The sequence below is a fragment of the Bathycoccus prasinos genome, assembly GCF_002220235.1.
Source record: "Bathycoccus prasinos genomic : Chromosome_1".
NCBI lineage: Eukaryota > Viridiplantae > Chlorophyta > Mamiellophyceae > Mamiellales > Bathycoccaceae > Bathycoccus > Bathycoccus prasinos.
In genome coordinates, this window is record NC_024008.1 from 1,259,288 (window position 1) to 1,271,780 (window position 12,493).

Here is a 12,493-nt window from a genome sequence, read left to right on the forward strand (position 1 = left end):
CGTCGTCTGAATCGTCGTAAAGAATGAACAACGAACGCTTTCACCGTCCTAAACGTAAGAAGGGAAACAAACTCGCGACGAAGGAAACCAACCTCGAAGCGTTTCTCGAAAAGCGCACGACTGAACGAAACGATTTTGGTGAAACGATGGTGAACTTGAAAGATTGCGAATTTGATTCTTGGAAAACGTTTAAGAGTTGCATTCGGTTGATATTTCAATCGTCGTCGATTGATAATAATAATAACACGCGCTGTTGTCGCGCGTTGAACGTCTCGAGCGTGAGAGTGTTGTCGTCGTCGTGCGAGGAAGAAGAAGAGGAGAACAACAACAACAACAGTTCGTTATTTTTGGAAAGTCTGTTCGAGGACGAAAAGGAGGAGAAGAAAAACACAATTCTAGAGCGCTTGCGAGAGATGAACGTGAGTGGAAACGAGAAGGCGTTCAGGAATCAGAAAGGATGCGACAAGTTCGTGGAGTGTTTGAGGAGGACGAGAAATGTTCGCGTGGAGAGATTGAACGCGTCCAGCTGCGACGTGGACGACGCGTTCGTGGAAAGTCTTTTGGCGTCGCCTTCATCGTTGAAGCGTTTGAGAGCGTTGAACTTAAGAAACAATAAACGGTTGACAGATAGGACCATAGATGCGGTTCTGAGGTTTTGCGAGGATACGGGCAGTTCGTGCGTGTTGACGGACGTAAATTGTTCAGGAGGGACGTTCTCGGCGGCGGCGATTGGAAGGCTGGGAGAGGCGTTGGAAAGAAACGCGGTTGGATATTTGAGAAGGAGACTGAAGAAGGAAGGAGTTTCGAATTGCAACGTGACCGACGGCATATTTATGCGTCTGTTCGAGGATATCGTGATATTAAAAAACGCTGTGGATGTGCGGAACAACAACATAACCGAGAATGGATTCAAACAGTTTTTTGAGAAGTTTTCCGTGCATTGTTGTGAAAAGGAAAATAACGACGCGTCGTTTTCATCTCCCTTACAATTGATGTGCGATGGAAATCCGGGGTTCTCATCGTCTTGGTGTAAGCGACTACTCGCACTGTGCGCGTTCAACGGTTTATACGAAAAGTGTCGACAAAATCGAAAAGGTGAAGCCATGCGAAGTTTAGGTGAAGTTGGTTTCGGGTGCGTCGGGTGCGAGGTGATCGCGCCGAGAATTCTAAGGCGAATGCCCTTTTTAGAGTCCATCGGTTTACACCACAATGATATTAATGACGAGGGATGCGCGCACTTATCCGAACTATTTGCAAAGCATACCTGTGTGTTAGAAGTTGCTCTCTATGGGAATAAAATAGGTCCAATTGGTGCTCAATCTATCGTTGACGCGTTTACTGCGCGAACGAAGGAGCGTTTAAGCGGTAATAGTAGTATTAGGGGATTAGAAATTTTAGACATAGGAGGGAATCCAATAGGGAACGCTGGTGTGCGTCTCATCGCTAAGCTCATTACACTCGAAGAAACGCTCGTCGAGGTACACGTTGATCATGTCGGTTTCAACGAGGAAGGTGCGCACGAATTACTTCGTGCGATGGAAATGCGTTTGAATAACGGTCAGCCGATGCGAACGATTTGGGCACACGGGAACGATATATCGGATGACTTCTTAACGTCACTGACAAACTTGTGTCGAAATAGACATGGAAACGCCGCAATCGATGGAGGAAGTAGCGATGAGGATGACTGTGATCACGATGATACGTCTCATACTCAGTATCAACCTAAACCGGACGGTGTTTGGGATGCCCAGGAGTGTGAAACGCGAGCGCTCGAAGCGACTAAGCGCGGTGACAATACAGATGCCGCCGCTCGCTTAAAAAGTAATCGGATCGCGTCGCATGCGTTTGGTACGTATAAACGATATTGCAAAAGGCATTATGAAAACGCCAAAGGTGCGGCGTGCTTTGCTGCCTTTGTTGCGTATGAGAAGAGCACCTCTCGCGTAAAAGTCGCAAGTTTAGGTGTTGGAACAAAATTCGTACCACCAGACGTAGCAGGATCTGCATTTGTATCGAGCAGAGATGATGTCATTCGCGATTCGCACGCAGAAATTCTTGCGCGACGGAACTTTCTGCGTTATTTGTACGCGGAGATGAATGATAGTGTTCCTGGTGGTAAAATGGCATCTTCGGGCGCTGCGGTACAATATAACGATGACAATAACTTTAGCGTTTTGGAGATGAACGATGGATGGTTTCGCAAACGCGACGACGTTGAGATACACTTGTACGTATCAAGTGCACCGTGTGGTTCAGCGAGTCTGAACTTGGAAAGCTCGTTAAGTTGCTTTCCGCACGCGACACGTAAAGGCACTAACGTCTCCTCAGCCCATAATACCATCGATGACGAGAAAGTACCACCAGGATGTGTTGTTTTACGTGGGGGTGTTCGCGAAGCAATCGGGAATCCCAAACAAACGCTTTCGTGCTCGGATAAGATCGCGATTTGGTGTGCACGTGGCGTTCAAGGATCGATTTTAACGGCTTCGTTTATCAAAGAGCCAATAGTGCTGAGTAGTGTAGCGTGTTCGAGAAAATATGACGGTGACCGCCTGTTTGAAGCAACGTACGGGCGCACGTGCTGCTCTTCTCCATCGTTGAACGGTAAGAATTATGAAAACAAAGCTACGAAACATTTATGCACTCAGATGGCATCTATATCGATCGAGTTCAAGGAACGATCCGTTCGCGCTCGCGCCGACGTCGGCGAATCTGACGAATCTGTATCCTGGTGCGCGTACGATACCATCGCGCGCGTCCACGACGGACGAACTGGTTTGGCAATATCTGGGCGAGGTAAACCACCTCGCGCGTCAAAGTACGATTTGAAAATGCAGTTTCTAAAGCTCCTCTCATCGATTTTTAAAGACGATGCTAATAGTAGTATCGCGAAAGCGAATGGAAACGGATGTTCATTTGTTCACGGCGACGATTTTACCTCGGTCTCGTTACTCAAAAAGCGGTTGCAAGACTCCTACGCGTTCGCGAGAAACGCGGAGGAAACTATCGCCTCCTCGCCTTACGCAAAATTCAAAGAAACTGTTTTGAGAGGTGATGGTAAATCAGCATCGGTATCGTTCTTGGAGGGAGATTGTGTAAACGTCGCGTGGAGAGACGGGATGGCCGGTTAAGTGTAGAGTTGAAAATTATACTCGCATATAGACATCTAGGCTCTAGCAGTAAAATTCACCTGTAAAACACTCTCGTACTTTCCTTCACTCATTGCGTTGCACGCATCACCATCGACGGGCGGCGGCGCGATGAGCGTCGCCGACGATGCCGATGACGGCGTAAAAGATGTAAAAAAGAAAAAGAAAAAGATGGGCAAGAAAGAGCGGATGAAATTGAAAGCGAAACAGCTCGTGGAAGAGCGAGGCATGAGCGAAGCGGACGCGAGAAAAGAGGCCGGACTGAATCCAATTCCAATTCCGACGAAAGAGGAGAAGAAGAAGAAGAAGAACGCCGTCGCGAGTGGTGGCAACAATAATAACAACAACATAAACGGACCATCGCCGGCGCTGTTAACGGCCAACATTAAAAATGCGAAGAGTTTGCGCGAAATGTTCGAGCTCACGCGAAAACACTGGAAGCGGTTCAACCACATTCACTTGTCGGCGTTTTGGAATTTATTGGGAAGAATCACCACCAGCGCGAGTAGTTTTAGTAGCGATTGGCAAAGCGAGCACGAAGATGGGTTAGCGTTACTGGTCGAGCGCACGAGAGATGTTATAGCAAGCGACTCTTCTGGCATACGAGGAAGAGAATTGGCGAATATCGCGCACGGCGTCGCGAAATGTGGCGTCGGCGCTCGCGACGAGAACGGGCTGGTGAAGCAGTTAGCGGAAGCTATCGGGAGGCATTTGGCGGAGTGTAACGGTCAAGAAATAGCAAACATAGCGTGGGCGTTTGCAAAAAGCGGATATTTTGACCCGGGAATGTTTGCGAACTTGGCGGAAATGGCGGAGAAACAGATGGACAGATTCAACTCGCAAGAGATTACGAACGTATTTTGGGCGTTCGCCACGGCGGAGTGCGACAACGCAAAATTGTTCAAGGCGTTAGCAAAAGCTATCGATGGTCAATTGCACGGTTTCAACTCGCAAGGATTATCGAACACGGCATGGGCTTTATCAAAGATTGGATACGTTGACGCTACTTTGTTCCGAACAATCGCGCAGACGGCCCAGAAAAATATGGATCGTTTCAACGCGCAAGATTTCTCAAATTTGTGTTGGGCGTTTGCGAAAGCCGGGCAGTACGACGCCGAGTTGTTTACTACTTTAGCAAAGAACGCGGAAAGACACATGGGAAACTTGAACGCGCAAGGTTTGTCGAATTCAGTGTGGTCGTTTGCCAAAGCTGGACATTTGAACGCAGAGCTTTTCACCACTTTTGGTAAAAACATCGAGCGTAAAATGTTTGCAAACAACGGAACGGATTTCAACGCACAAGATATCGCAAATATAGCATGGGCGTACGGGAAAGCGTGTCACTTAGACGACGCGCTGTTTACTGTCCTAGCTCGAATGGCAGAAAAATACTTGCACGATTTTAACACGCAAGATATCGTAAACTTGACCTGGTCGTTTTCGAAATTAGGTAGGTTTGATGTGGAGTTGTTGGAAGCGGTGAAAGTGTCGCTCTTAAAATCGCGCTTGGACGATTTAGATGCACCGAATATAGCAAATCTAGCGTGGACGTACGATAAGGCTGGTAAGTTGGACGATAATTTAGTATCGTCGTTAGCGCGAGCGGCGGTGAAACGCGTGAATGAGTTTACCGCGACGGATATTACGAACGTGGCGTGGACGTTTGCAAACGCCGGCAAGGTGGACGACGAATTATTTAGCTCCATGGCGAAAGTGGTGGAACGAATTATGGACGATTTCGGTGAAGAAGATTTAGATAACTTAGAGTGGGCGTTTCAAAAAGCCAATCAAACGGCAGTTGTGAAACAATTGAAACAACAAAGGCGAATGTCTTCGGCCACCAACGACGTTTACGACGCAAACGTAGACGTATCCGAGTGCGGTCGTATCATCGTCGCCGGCGGCGGCATCGGCGGCGCGGCTTTAGCAGTGTCGCTTCAAAAGAAAGGATTCGATGTTGTCGTCTTGGAATCGGATGCGAGTTTTGATTCCAGGGCTCAAGGGTACGGTCTCACGGTGCAAGCGACGGATGCAATGCAAGCGATGGGCGTCGATATCTCTGGAGATGATGCACCGTCCACTTCGCACTATACGTTCTCGCAGCAAGGCGAAATCATCGGGTTCTTTGGCGAGGCGTTTGGTGTCAAGAGCAAGGACAGGCAAGAAGTCCAAAACTCGGGTCGATTCATTCACATACCGAGGCAGGTACTTCGCCAACGAATTCTCGAAGCCGTGCGTCCGGATACGATTCGGTGGAATAGCAAGTTAAAAAGTTACGACGATAGCGACAAAGATAAAGTCACCGTGACTCTCATCGACGATACGAAAATTGAAGGCGCTCTATTAATCGGCTCGGATGGTATTTTCTCCACCGTCCGGCGTCAGTTGGAATTACCGGGAGACCGATTAAACTACGTCGGTTTGTGTGTAGTCTTAGGTATTGTTAACGACGAGATACTGAAAATCCCGTTGGCGAAGCGTCGTATCTTTGAAACCGTAGACGGGACCACGCGGATTTACGCCATGCCATTCACGAAAAATTCAACGATGTGGCAGCTCTCGTTCCCGTGCTCAGAAGATACGGCGAGAAAGTACACAAGAGATGCAAGCACGTTGAAGGCTGAAATCTCCAGACGATGCGGGAATTGGCACGATCCCATTCCAGAGATGCTGACAAAAACTCCGCTAAATTGCATGAGCGGCTACCCTGTCTACGACCGCGAGTTGTTAGAAACTGACGTCCTTCGTCCGAAAGCGAGCATTTCTCGTCGCGTAACAATCATTGGTGATGCGGCGCATCCGATGACGCCATTCAAAGCGCAAGGTGCGAATCAGGCCATCAGTGACGCGGTCTTATTCGCTGATACGCTCATCGAAGGTGTAGGAAAACACGGCTCCGTGAACGGTTTCAACTACGCTCTTCCACTTTTCGAAAAGAAAATGTTGAGTCGATCTTCTCGAGCCGTTCTTGGATCGCGCGAAAAGGCAAAGGAAATGCACAGCAATTTGGCGTTACAACCGGCTCGGAAAGCGCAAAGAGAGGCTGAGTTTGATTTACGCACAGTCCTCCGGTCTTTAAAAGAGAAACAGATTACCGCTTCGCGAGCGACGGATAAGGAAGGTTTGGACGCGCTCGTGTTAGCCGTGTGCGGTGGTGGTCGACCACCTTCCATGGCGAACGGTAACGGTGAAGGTAGTACGCACACCAATATTGTCGATTTCCAAGGCACAAAAGTTCGATTTAATGACGACGACGAAGAACAAAAGAACAAAATCGACAGAACTAAAAAGCGCAAGAAAGCCGAAAAGAAGGAAAAGAAGGAAAAGAAGGAAAAGAAGAAGAGCAAAAAGCAAAAGAAATAAATTTCAATCAATGTAGTATATTGTAATCACAACGCAAACACCTCCACCTCCTCTCTTCTTCTCTCTCTCTCTTTCTCTCTCTGTCTCTCTCTCTCTCGCCCCTCCCTTTCTCTTTTACGCCTCATCGTCATTGCCATCTTCTTCATCCGTCGAAGAAGTCACAACCGAAGTAGTTGTTGCTGTTTCCTCACCGCCGTCGTCGTCTTCATCATCTTCATCCCAGGCAGAATCAGGATCTTGGTCATCCGTCGAAATCGCACTCGTAACAAACGAGCTCACGCTCGCGCTCGGTACGATGGCGTCCACGTCCGCGTTCTCGTCGTCGCTATCGTCCCACGCTTCCGGGATGTGTTCTCTTTGAACGAGCTTCGATCCAGATTCGATGCGGTGCATGCCAGTATTCTTGGAATCGTCTGCCCACGCCGACGGAACGAGCATCGCACTAGTGTTGACAGTTTCGCCAACACCGCTGCCTCCGATTTCGGCGTAGGAACTCATACCAATCGTAGCCAAACTGTTCGCAGCGTCGGCATCCGTGGCGGACAAACCGCAGATTAAACCATTTTCGCCGGCCCAGGTTAACCACGGTCCCCAAACTTCTGGTTCTCCTCGCAAAGTTCTCAAGTGCCCGACGATAATCAAACCTCTTCTCGCTCTGGTCAACATGACGTTTACGCGTCTGCGATCGGCTAAGAAACCGACATTACCCATCAAGTTTGCTCTCGTGCACGAGAATACGATAACTTCTTTCTCTCGACCTTGGAAACCATCGATGGAACAAACTTCGATGGCGGCATCGGAGTCTGGTGCGGCTGGTGCGTCAAATCTCGTTCGTTTAACCGCATTGGGTTGCAAAAGCTTTTTGATCGCTCGCACTTGCGCGGCGTACGGTGAAACGATACCGATATCGCACGCTAAAACTTCGTGTTCAGCCATCAACTTCTTCACCAGCGTTACAACTTTTTGCGCTTCAATCGTGTTCATTTGCGAAGCGCCATCAGATCGTTCTTCACCTTCCGGGCAATCAACAAACGCCAACGGCACTGCGGGTACTGGCCAATCGAACCCTTGCGGCGCTCGCCTTTGCGAAGGAGGCGTACCGGAAAGTAACTCGTTGCTGTAGAATTGCTGCGATGGGAACTTTGCAATCGCCGGGTGCATACGATATTGCACTTTAAGCATAAATGTTCGAATACCGCGCGAAAGCATTCTTTCAAAAAGACTCGTTCCGAGACCGCGTTCGTCCGCATCGCGGGAAATAATCGTCGGCGGTAACTGGTTTTGATCACCGATGAGGACGATTTGTTTACAGCCTTTTGTCATGGGCACAACCGTTGCCGGCTCCGTCGCTTGCGTGGCTTCATCAATGAGACACGCGGCAAAGGAAAATCGTTCGAGGATATCGCTCCCGGCACCCGCGCACGTCGCGCAAATAACTTCCGCTCGTCGTAAAACTCCGTTGATGGCTTGATACTGTTGATCTTTCGACATGTTCGAGCCTGGTTCGATTCCGGCGATAGATTCAACCATAAACGGCATCAGGTCTTGACGCACGGCTTCTGGACGACCAATACGCGCAACACGAACCCCTGCTCGCGACAAACCGTCAACTAAGTTATCCACTGCAATGTTCGAATCAGATGTACACAGAATCGGCATCGTGCGACACTTCAGCCACATTTGCACCAACGCAACCGCGGTGTGCGTTTTACCTGTACCCGGCGGGCCTTGAATCAATGTGATGCGTTGGAACAATGCCGCTCGCAAGGCCTCGTGTTGCGACTTATTCATGTGCTGCATCGCAGGAATATCTTGAGCCATGTCGAGCATGCGTTGCTTTGTAGCCGCGTGCATGGTTTCCCCGTTCAACTCAGCCGCGCATAAATCTGGAATGGATTCAATAGCCTTCTTGTTGTTATCCCATCCAGCGAGTAAAATGTCTCGAATTCCTGGATCGACTCCGGCTTTGTTGCCGACTGGCCCCTTCATCTCCATCAAATCTTGCAGCGCGTTCAACTGACGCAAGTAACTCGTTCTGTTCGCCAACTTATCAACGCGCCAACCGGAACCAGAAATGCTCGCGGCGTCTCTCGGGTCGACGCCGAGTAAACGGACGGCAATGTTGTTCCCAAGTTGACAGACTTCAGCTTCGTACTCCTCCGCGGCGCTGTAGTTGTAGCTTCGTCGCGCCGGTCTTTCGCCTTGCTCCATCGATAACGCTTTCACCGTGCTCTCGCCAGCTGCTTCGAGCGCGGCTTTAGAGTGTTTCGGTAATTCGCCTAGCGTCATGATATTCTTTGTGGCGGAAGTTCTCGATAGCAAGACCGCGTCACCTTTCATGAGATTCTTTTGCATCTCGGCTGCGAGCGCGGGAATTGTTAAACCAACTTGACCGGGTTTACGCAGTGGTTCCAATCGAACGTCCATGGCAGCAAGTCCGTTTTCTTGCAAGCCAAACGCCGGCGCGTTTGCCACACGATCGAGCGTTTGTAAAGCTTCTTCGAGAAACTCTTGCACGATAAGTTTTGCGAAGTGAAAGTGATAGTTTCGAACGCGTCTGTCTTCGTAATCGATGACGTACTCAAGCGCGGCGAGTAAATCAGCCGTATCCATCGGGTTTGAACGTTGCGGTATCGTCTGGAGTAAGCCGGTAAAATTTCGAAGCGAGATCTTCAAACCTTTACTCTTCGCGTACTCAACGACCCGTAAGCCGTCTTGAATCGCCGCCATCTTCACGCACCCAGCAACCAAAATTTTAAAAGCTTCCACGTCGATTCCACCGAAATCTCTCTTGGCGTAAAAAACATCTAAAGCTCCGTTAATATCGTTGGAATCGAGAAATTTGCGAATCTCTCGCCCGGTTGCTTGTTGCTTCTGTTGCTCAGCCGTGAGTTTTGGAGGCGCCGGTTTCTCTTTCTTTTGCTGATCTTTCTTCGCTTGCTTTTGCGCCGCTTGTTCCTCGGCGAGCGAGGCGTGATGATTCGGGCTCGAGCGTCCGCTCAAACTCGTGTGTCCAAACTGCTCGCGATGATGCAAGGCGCCGCCTCGAATCAAATTCGGATCGTTGCGATCGTAATCCGGATCGCCTCTCGCTTCGTCGTGAGTAATTGCTTTCTTCCCTAACGGTGATTTTGCTGTTGACTTTTGCGCGGTTCGGGACGATTTTCTTCCTTCTCGTTGCGAAGGTGGAACGTACGTTCCGCCTTGCGTCTTTCCTCCCGATTTCCTTTGTTCCGCGTTAGCGGACAACGGGTCACCCGGTAGCGGCGGCGGTGCACCCGATGGCAACGGTGGAGGGGCAATCGGTTGCGAAGCGACCATCTTACGCGTTCCGCGAGGTTTTGCGCTGCTCTTTCTCGACGGTTGTTCTGGTTTTATTGGCGACTTTGGCGGTCTCCCGAGCGGCGGCGGCGGCATCCCCCCCGGCATCATCGAAGGCGACGGAATGCTCATCGTTCCCTCCGCACCGTCTTCCAACGATAATCGCGACACGCCATCGTCCAATGAATGCTCTTTTTTCTTCTTCACTTGCTTTTTCTTTTTTAGTTTGGCTGCTTTCTGTTGTGCTTCCTCCGGCGCTAAAGCGTCGTGAAAGACGTCCCCGCTCGTGCTTCCATCCCCGGCTCTCTCCGCCGTCGCCGCCGCTTCCCCGTTCTTCTTACTACTACTTTTTCGTCCGTTGTTGTTAGTATTATTTCCTTTGTTCTTTGCGTGCGAATGCTCTCCGTTATTGTTGCTCGCCGCCGTCCCAGCTGCATCGCCGCTGCTTCCGTTAAAATTATTGTGCTGCTCGACATTCTTCTTCGATTTCAAACCAACCTTCTTCCCGCCAGTCGTCAAGTTTGGTTTCGGCAGAGGTACGCCGGACTTTAACGAACCGGTCGTTTGAATCGCAGAAGAAGAAGTTTCGTGTGTCCCGCTCGCAGAATTTGTTTGTTGATTTTGTCCACTTTCCATAAAACTCTGTTTCATCGTAGAGTTGTTTGTTTTGTTTGTTTGTTTTGGTTTTGTGAGTGTAAAAAACGAGAGAGAGAAATCAAAGGTCAGTTTTGGTCTACTTTTTTTCGACAAAGAAGCGTCGATTGATTTTCTTCTCTCTTCTGTCTGTCTCTTTCTCTCTCGTCGTTTCTCTGTCCGTTTTGTTCTCTTCGCTTTTGATGACTGCTTCGCGTTGTTGTCGTCGTCGTTGTTACGTTCGTAGTACGTCGTTGTTCTCGCTCTCTCTCGAGAAGTACTCTTTCGTGCGCGCGCTTTAGCAGAGAAAAAAAGAATCTCGATCGATTATAGGCGGCTGTGCGGCCTCCTCCCCGAGACGAAGAAGAAAGACGACGTAATAAACACGACGCTTCGCCTTTTGGGTGCGCGTCGAATAAAAAATCTCTCTCTTCGAGAAAAAGAACGACGACGCGTGAGCAGATGATAACTGCTCTCTCTAGAACGAGAAGAAACTTTAAAGATGATTATACCTTTCTCTTTTAGTAGTCGTGCTGTGGATGTTCTTCCGTGCTGTTTTTGTGGTGTTTTGGAATTCTGAAGAAGAAGAAGAGAAAAGAAGAAAAAAAAGCACAAAAAAGGCGGGAGAGAGAAGGCATGCAATGGGAAACGAAAAGACACGAAATGTGACTCGACGCGTTTTTTGACTGATGAAAACTCATAATTTTATAACAGACAAACGCGCTTTTGCTCCTCCTCGCGAGTTTCTTTTCTTTCTTCTTCTTCTTTTCTCCTTGGATTAATTCTCAGCTCTTCTCCTTAGGCTTTCATCTTCTTTCTCTCTCGCGATGTGTTCTTCGACCCACTCGAGGGATTCCGGGCACCGGGAGGTTTCTGGATCCTCCGGTTCGCTCTCGATGTCTCGTTCCTCGCCGTCGTTGGCGTCGTTTGGGCCTCCGTCGGTGTGCGACGGTTCGGTGCCATCGCCCCAGTGCCAGCCGCCGGATTTGTTCAGAGTTTCTTCTTTAAACATCTCTTCGAGCTTGGTACCATTGATGCCTCGTTTTTCGAGCTCGCGGTACGAGTCCGCTTTGGCTTTGGTGATGAAGTGCGTCGGGTCGTCATCAATCGGGTGGATTTTTTTCGGGTCAAAGCCGAACCATTCGCCGCGCTCGTTAACTTCTGGGTATTGGTGGATTTGTTCCATGTACAGTCTGTGTTGCGTCCACGTGCACCCGATGCTGTATCGATACGAGACGCCGTCTACATACCCGTCGGCTTCAGATAATCCTCCGTTCGTGCGACAGTAGTGCACCAAATCGGAAAACTCTTTCCTGTTCGCCACGGTCCACGGGTTTTTCGGTCTCGGCGTTGGACCTAAGGACCCGTCCGGTTGTCTGTACTTTTTCGGTTCGCCGAGCATCTTCCGTATTAATCGTTCGTTCGGTAACGGCTTCCCAATTTCGCTTTCCCACGGATACGGAAGCTCCGTTCCTTCTGGACACTTTCGTCTCGGCGGATGCGCCGGGACGGGTTCAAATTCAGGCTCAGGTATCTCCTCCCCGTTTTCCTCCTCACCAGGTGTCCAGTTTATTAAAACTTCCGGGTTGATAATTTTATCCCGTATGTATTTCGGTATTCCGTCGTAAATCTCCTTCCCTGTTTTCCTTTTCGGTTTCAATAACGTCGCAGGGTACGTCGGAGGAGGAGAAAGAGGAATGGTTTTCGTTTTGTTGGTCTCGTTTCCTCCCGTTTCTTTTTTTTCCTCCTCCTCGTCGTCGTCCTCGCCGCTGCTGCTGCTGCTGCTGCTGTTATTGCTGCTGCTCGTGTCGCTCCCATCGTCGTCGTCGTCTCCTAAAACGCTCTTCTTCTTTTTCCTGTTCTTCTTGTTCTCGTTGGACGACGACGACGACGCTAAATACGCGTCCAGTTTCGGCATAATCGCTCTACAAAAGAAGAAAAAAAAACGCTCGTATTAAATGCGCGTATTTTAGAGAGAGAGTTGCCCTTCTCGGAAACACAAAAAAGTATTCAATTTTTGATTT

General features: G+C 49.4%; 4 protein-coding genes across 4 annotated transcripts; 2 read left to right on the top strand and 2 right to left on the bottom strand.

Annotated features, from left to right (window-relative positions):
- Positions 1-23: 23 nt before the first annotated feature.
- Bathy01g06910 (predicted protein) lies at positions 24-3,134 on the top strand (the record flags this gene model as incomplete). The annotated part of the gene is made up of 1 exon (XM_007515361.1): positions 24-3,134. One exon carries the CDS (start codon positions 24-26, stop codon positions 3,132-3,134), a length of 3,111 nt encoding a protein of 1,036 aa, XP_007515423.1.
- A 129-nt stretch (positions 3,135-3,263) lies between these two features.
- Bathy01g06920 (predicted protein) lies at positions 3,264-6,515 on the top strand (the record flags this gene model as incomplete). Its single annotated transcript, XM_007515588.1, has 1 exon — positions 3,264-6,515. The coding sequence occupies one exon, from the start codon at positions 3,264-3,266 to the stop codon at positions 6,513-6,515; it is 3,252 nt and encodes a 1,083-aa protein (XP_007515650.1).
- A 114-nt stretch (positions 6,516-6,629) lies between these two features.
- Bathy01g06930 (predicted protein) lies at positions 6,630-10,487 on the bottom strand (the record flags this gene model as incomplete). Its single annotated transcript, XM_007515450.1, has 1 exon — positions 6,630-10,487. One exon carries the CDS (start codon positions 10,485-10,487, stop codon positions 6,630-6,632), a length of 3,858 nt encoding a protein of 1,285 aa, XP_007515512.1.
- Positions 10,488-11,247: 760 nt separating this feature from the next.
- Positions 11,248-12,387, bottom strand: Bathy01g06940 (predicted protein; the record flags this gene model as incomplete). The annotated part of the gene is made up of 1 exon (XM_007515407.1): positions 11,248-12,387. One exon carries the CDS (start codon positions 12,385-12,387, stop codon positions 11,248-11,250), a length of 1,140 nt encoding a protein of 379 aa, XP_007515469.1.
- Between the last annotated feature and the right edge of the window lie 106 nt (positions 12,388-12,493).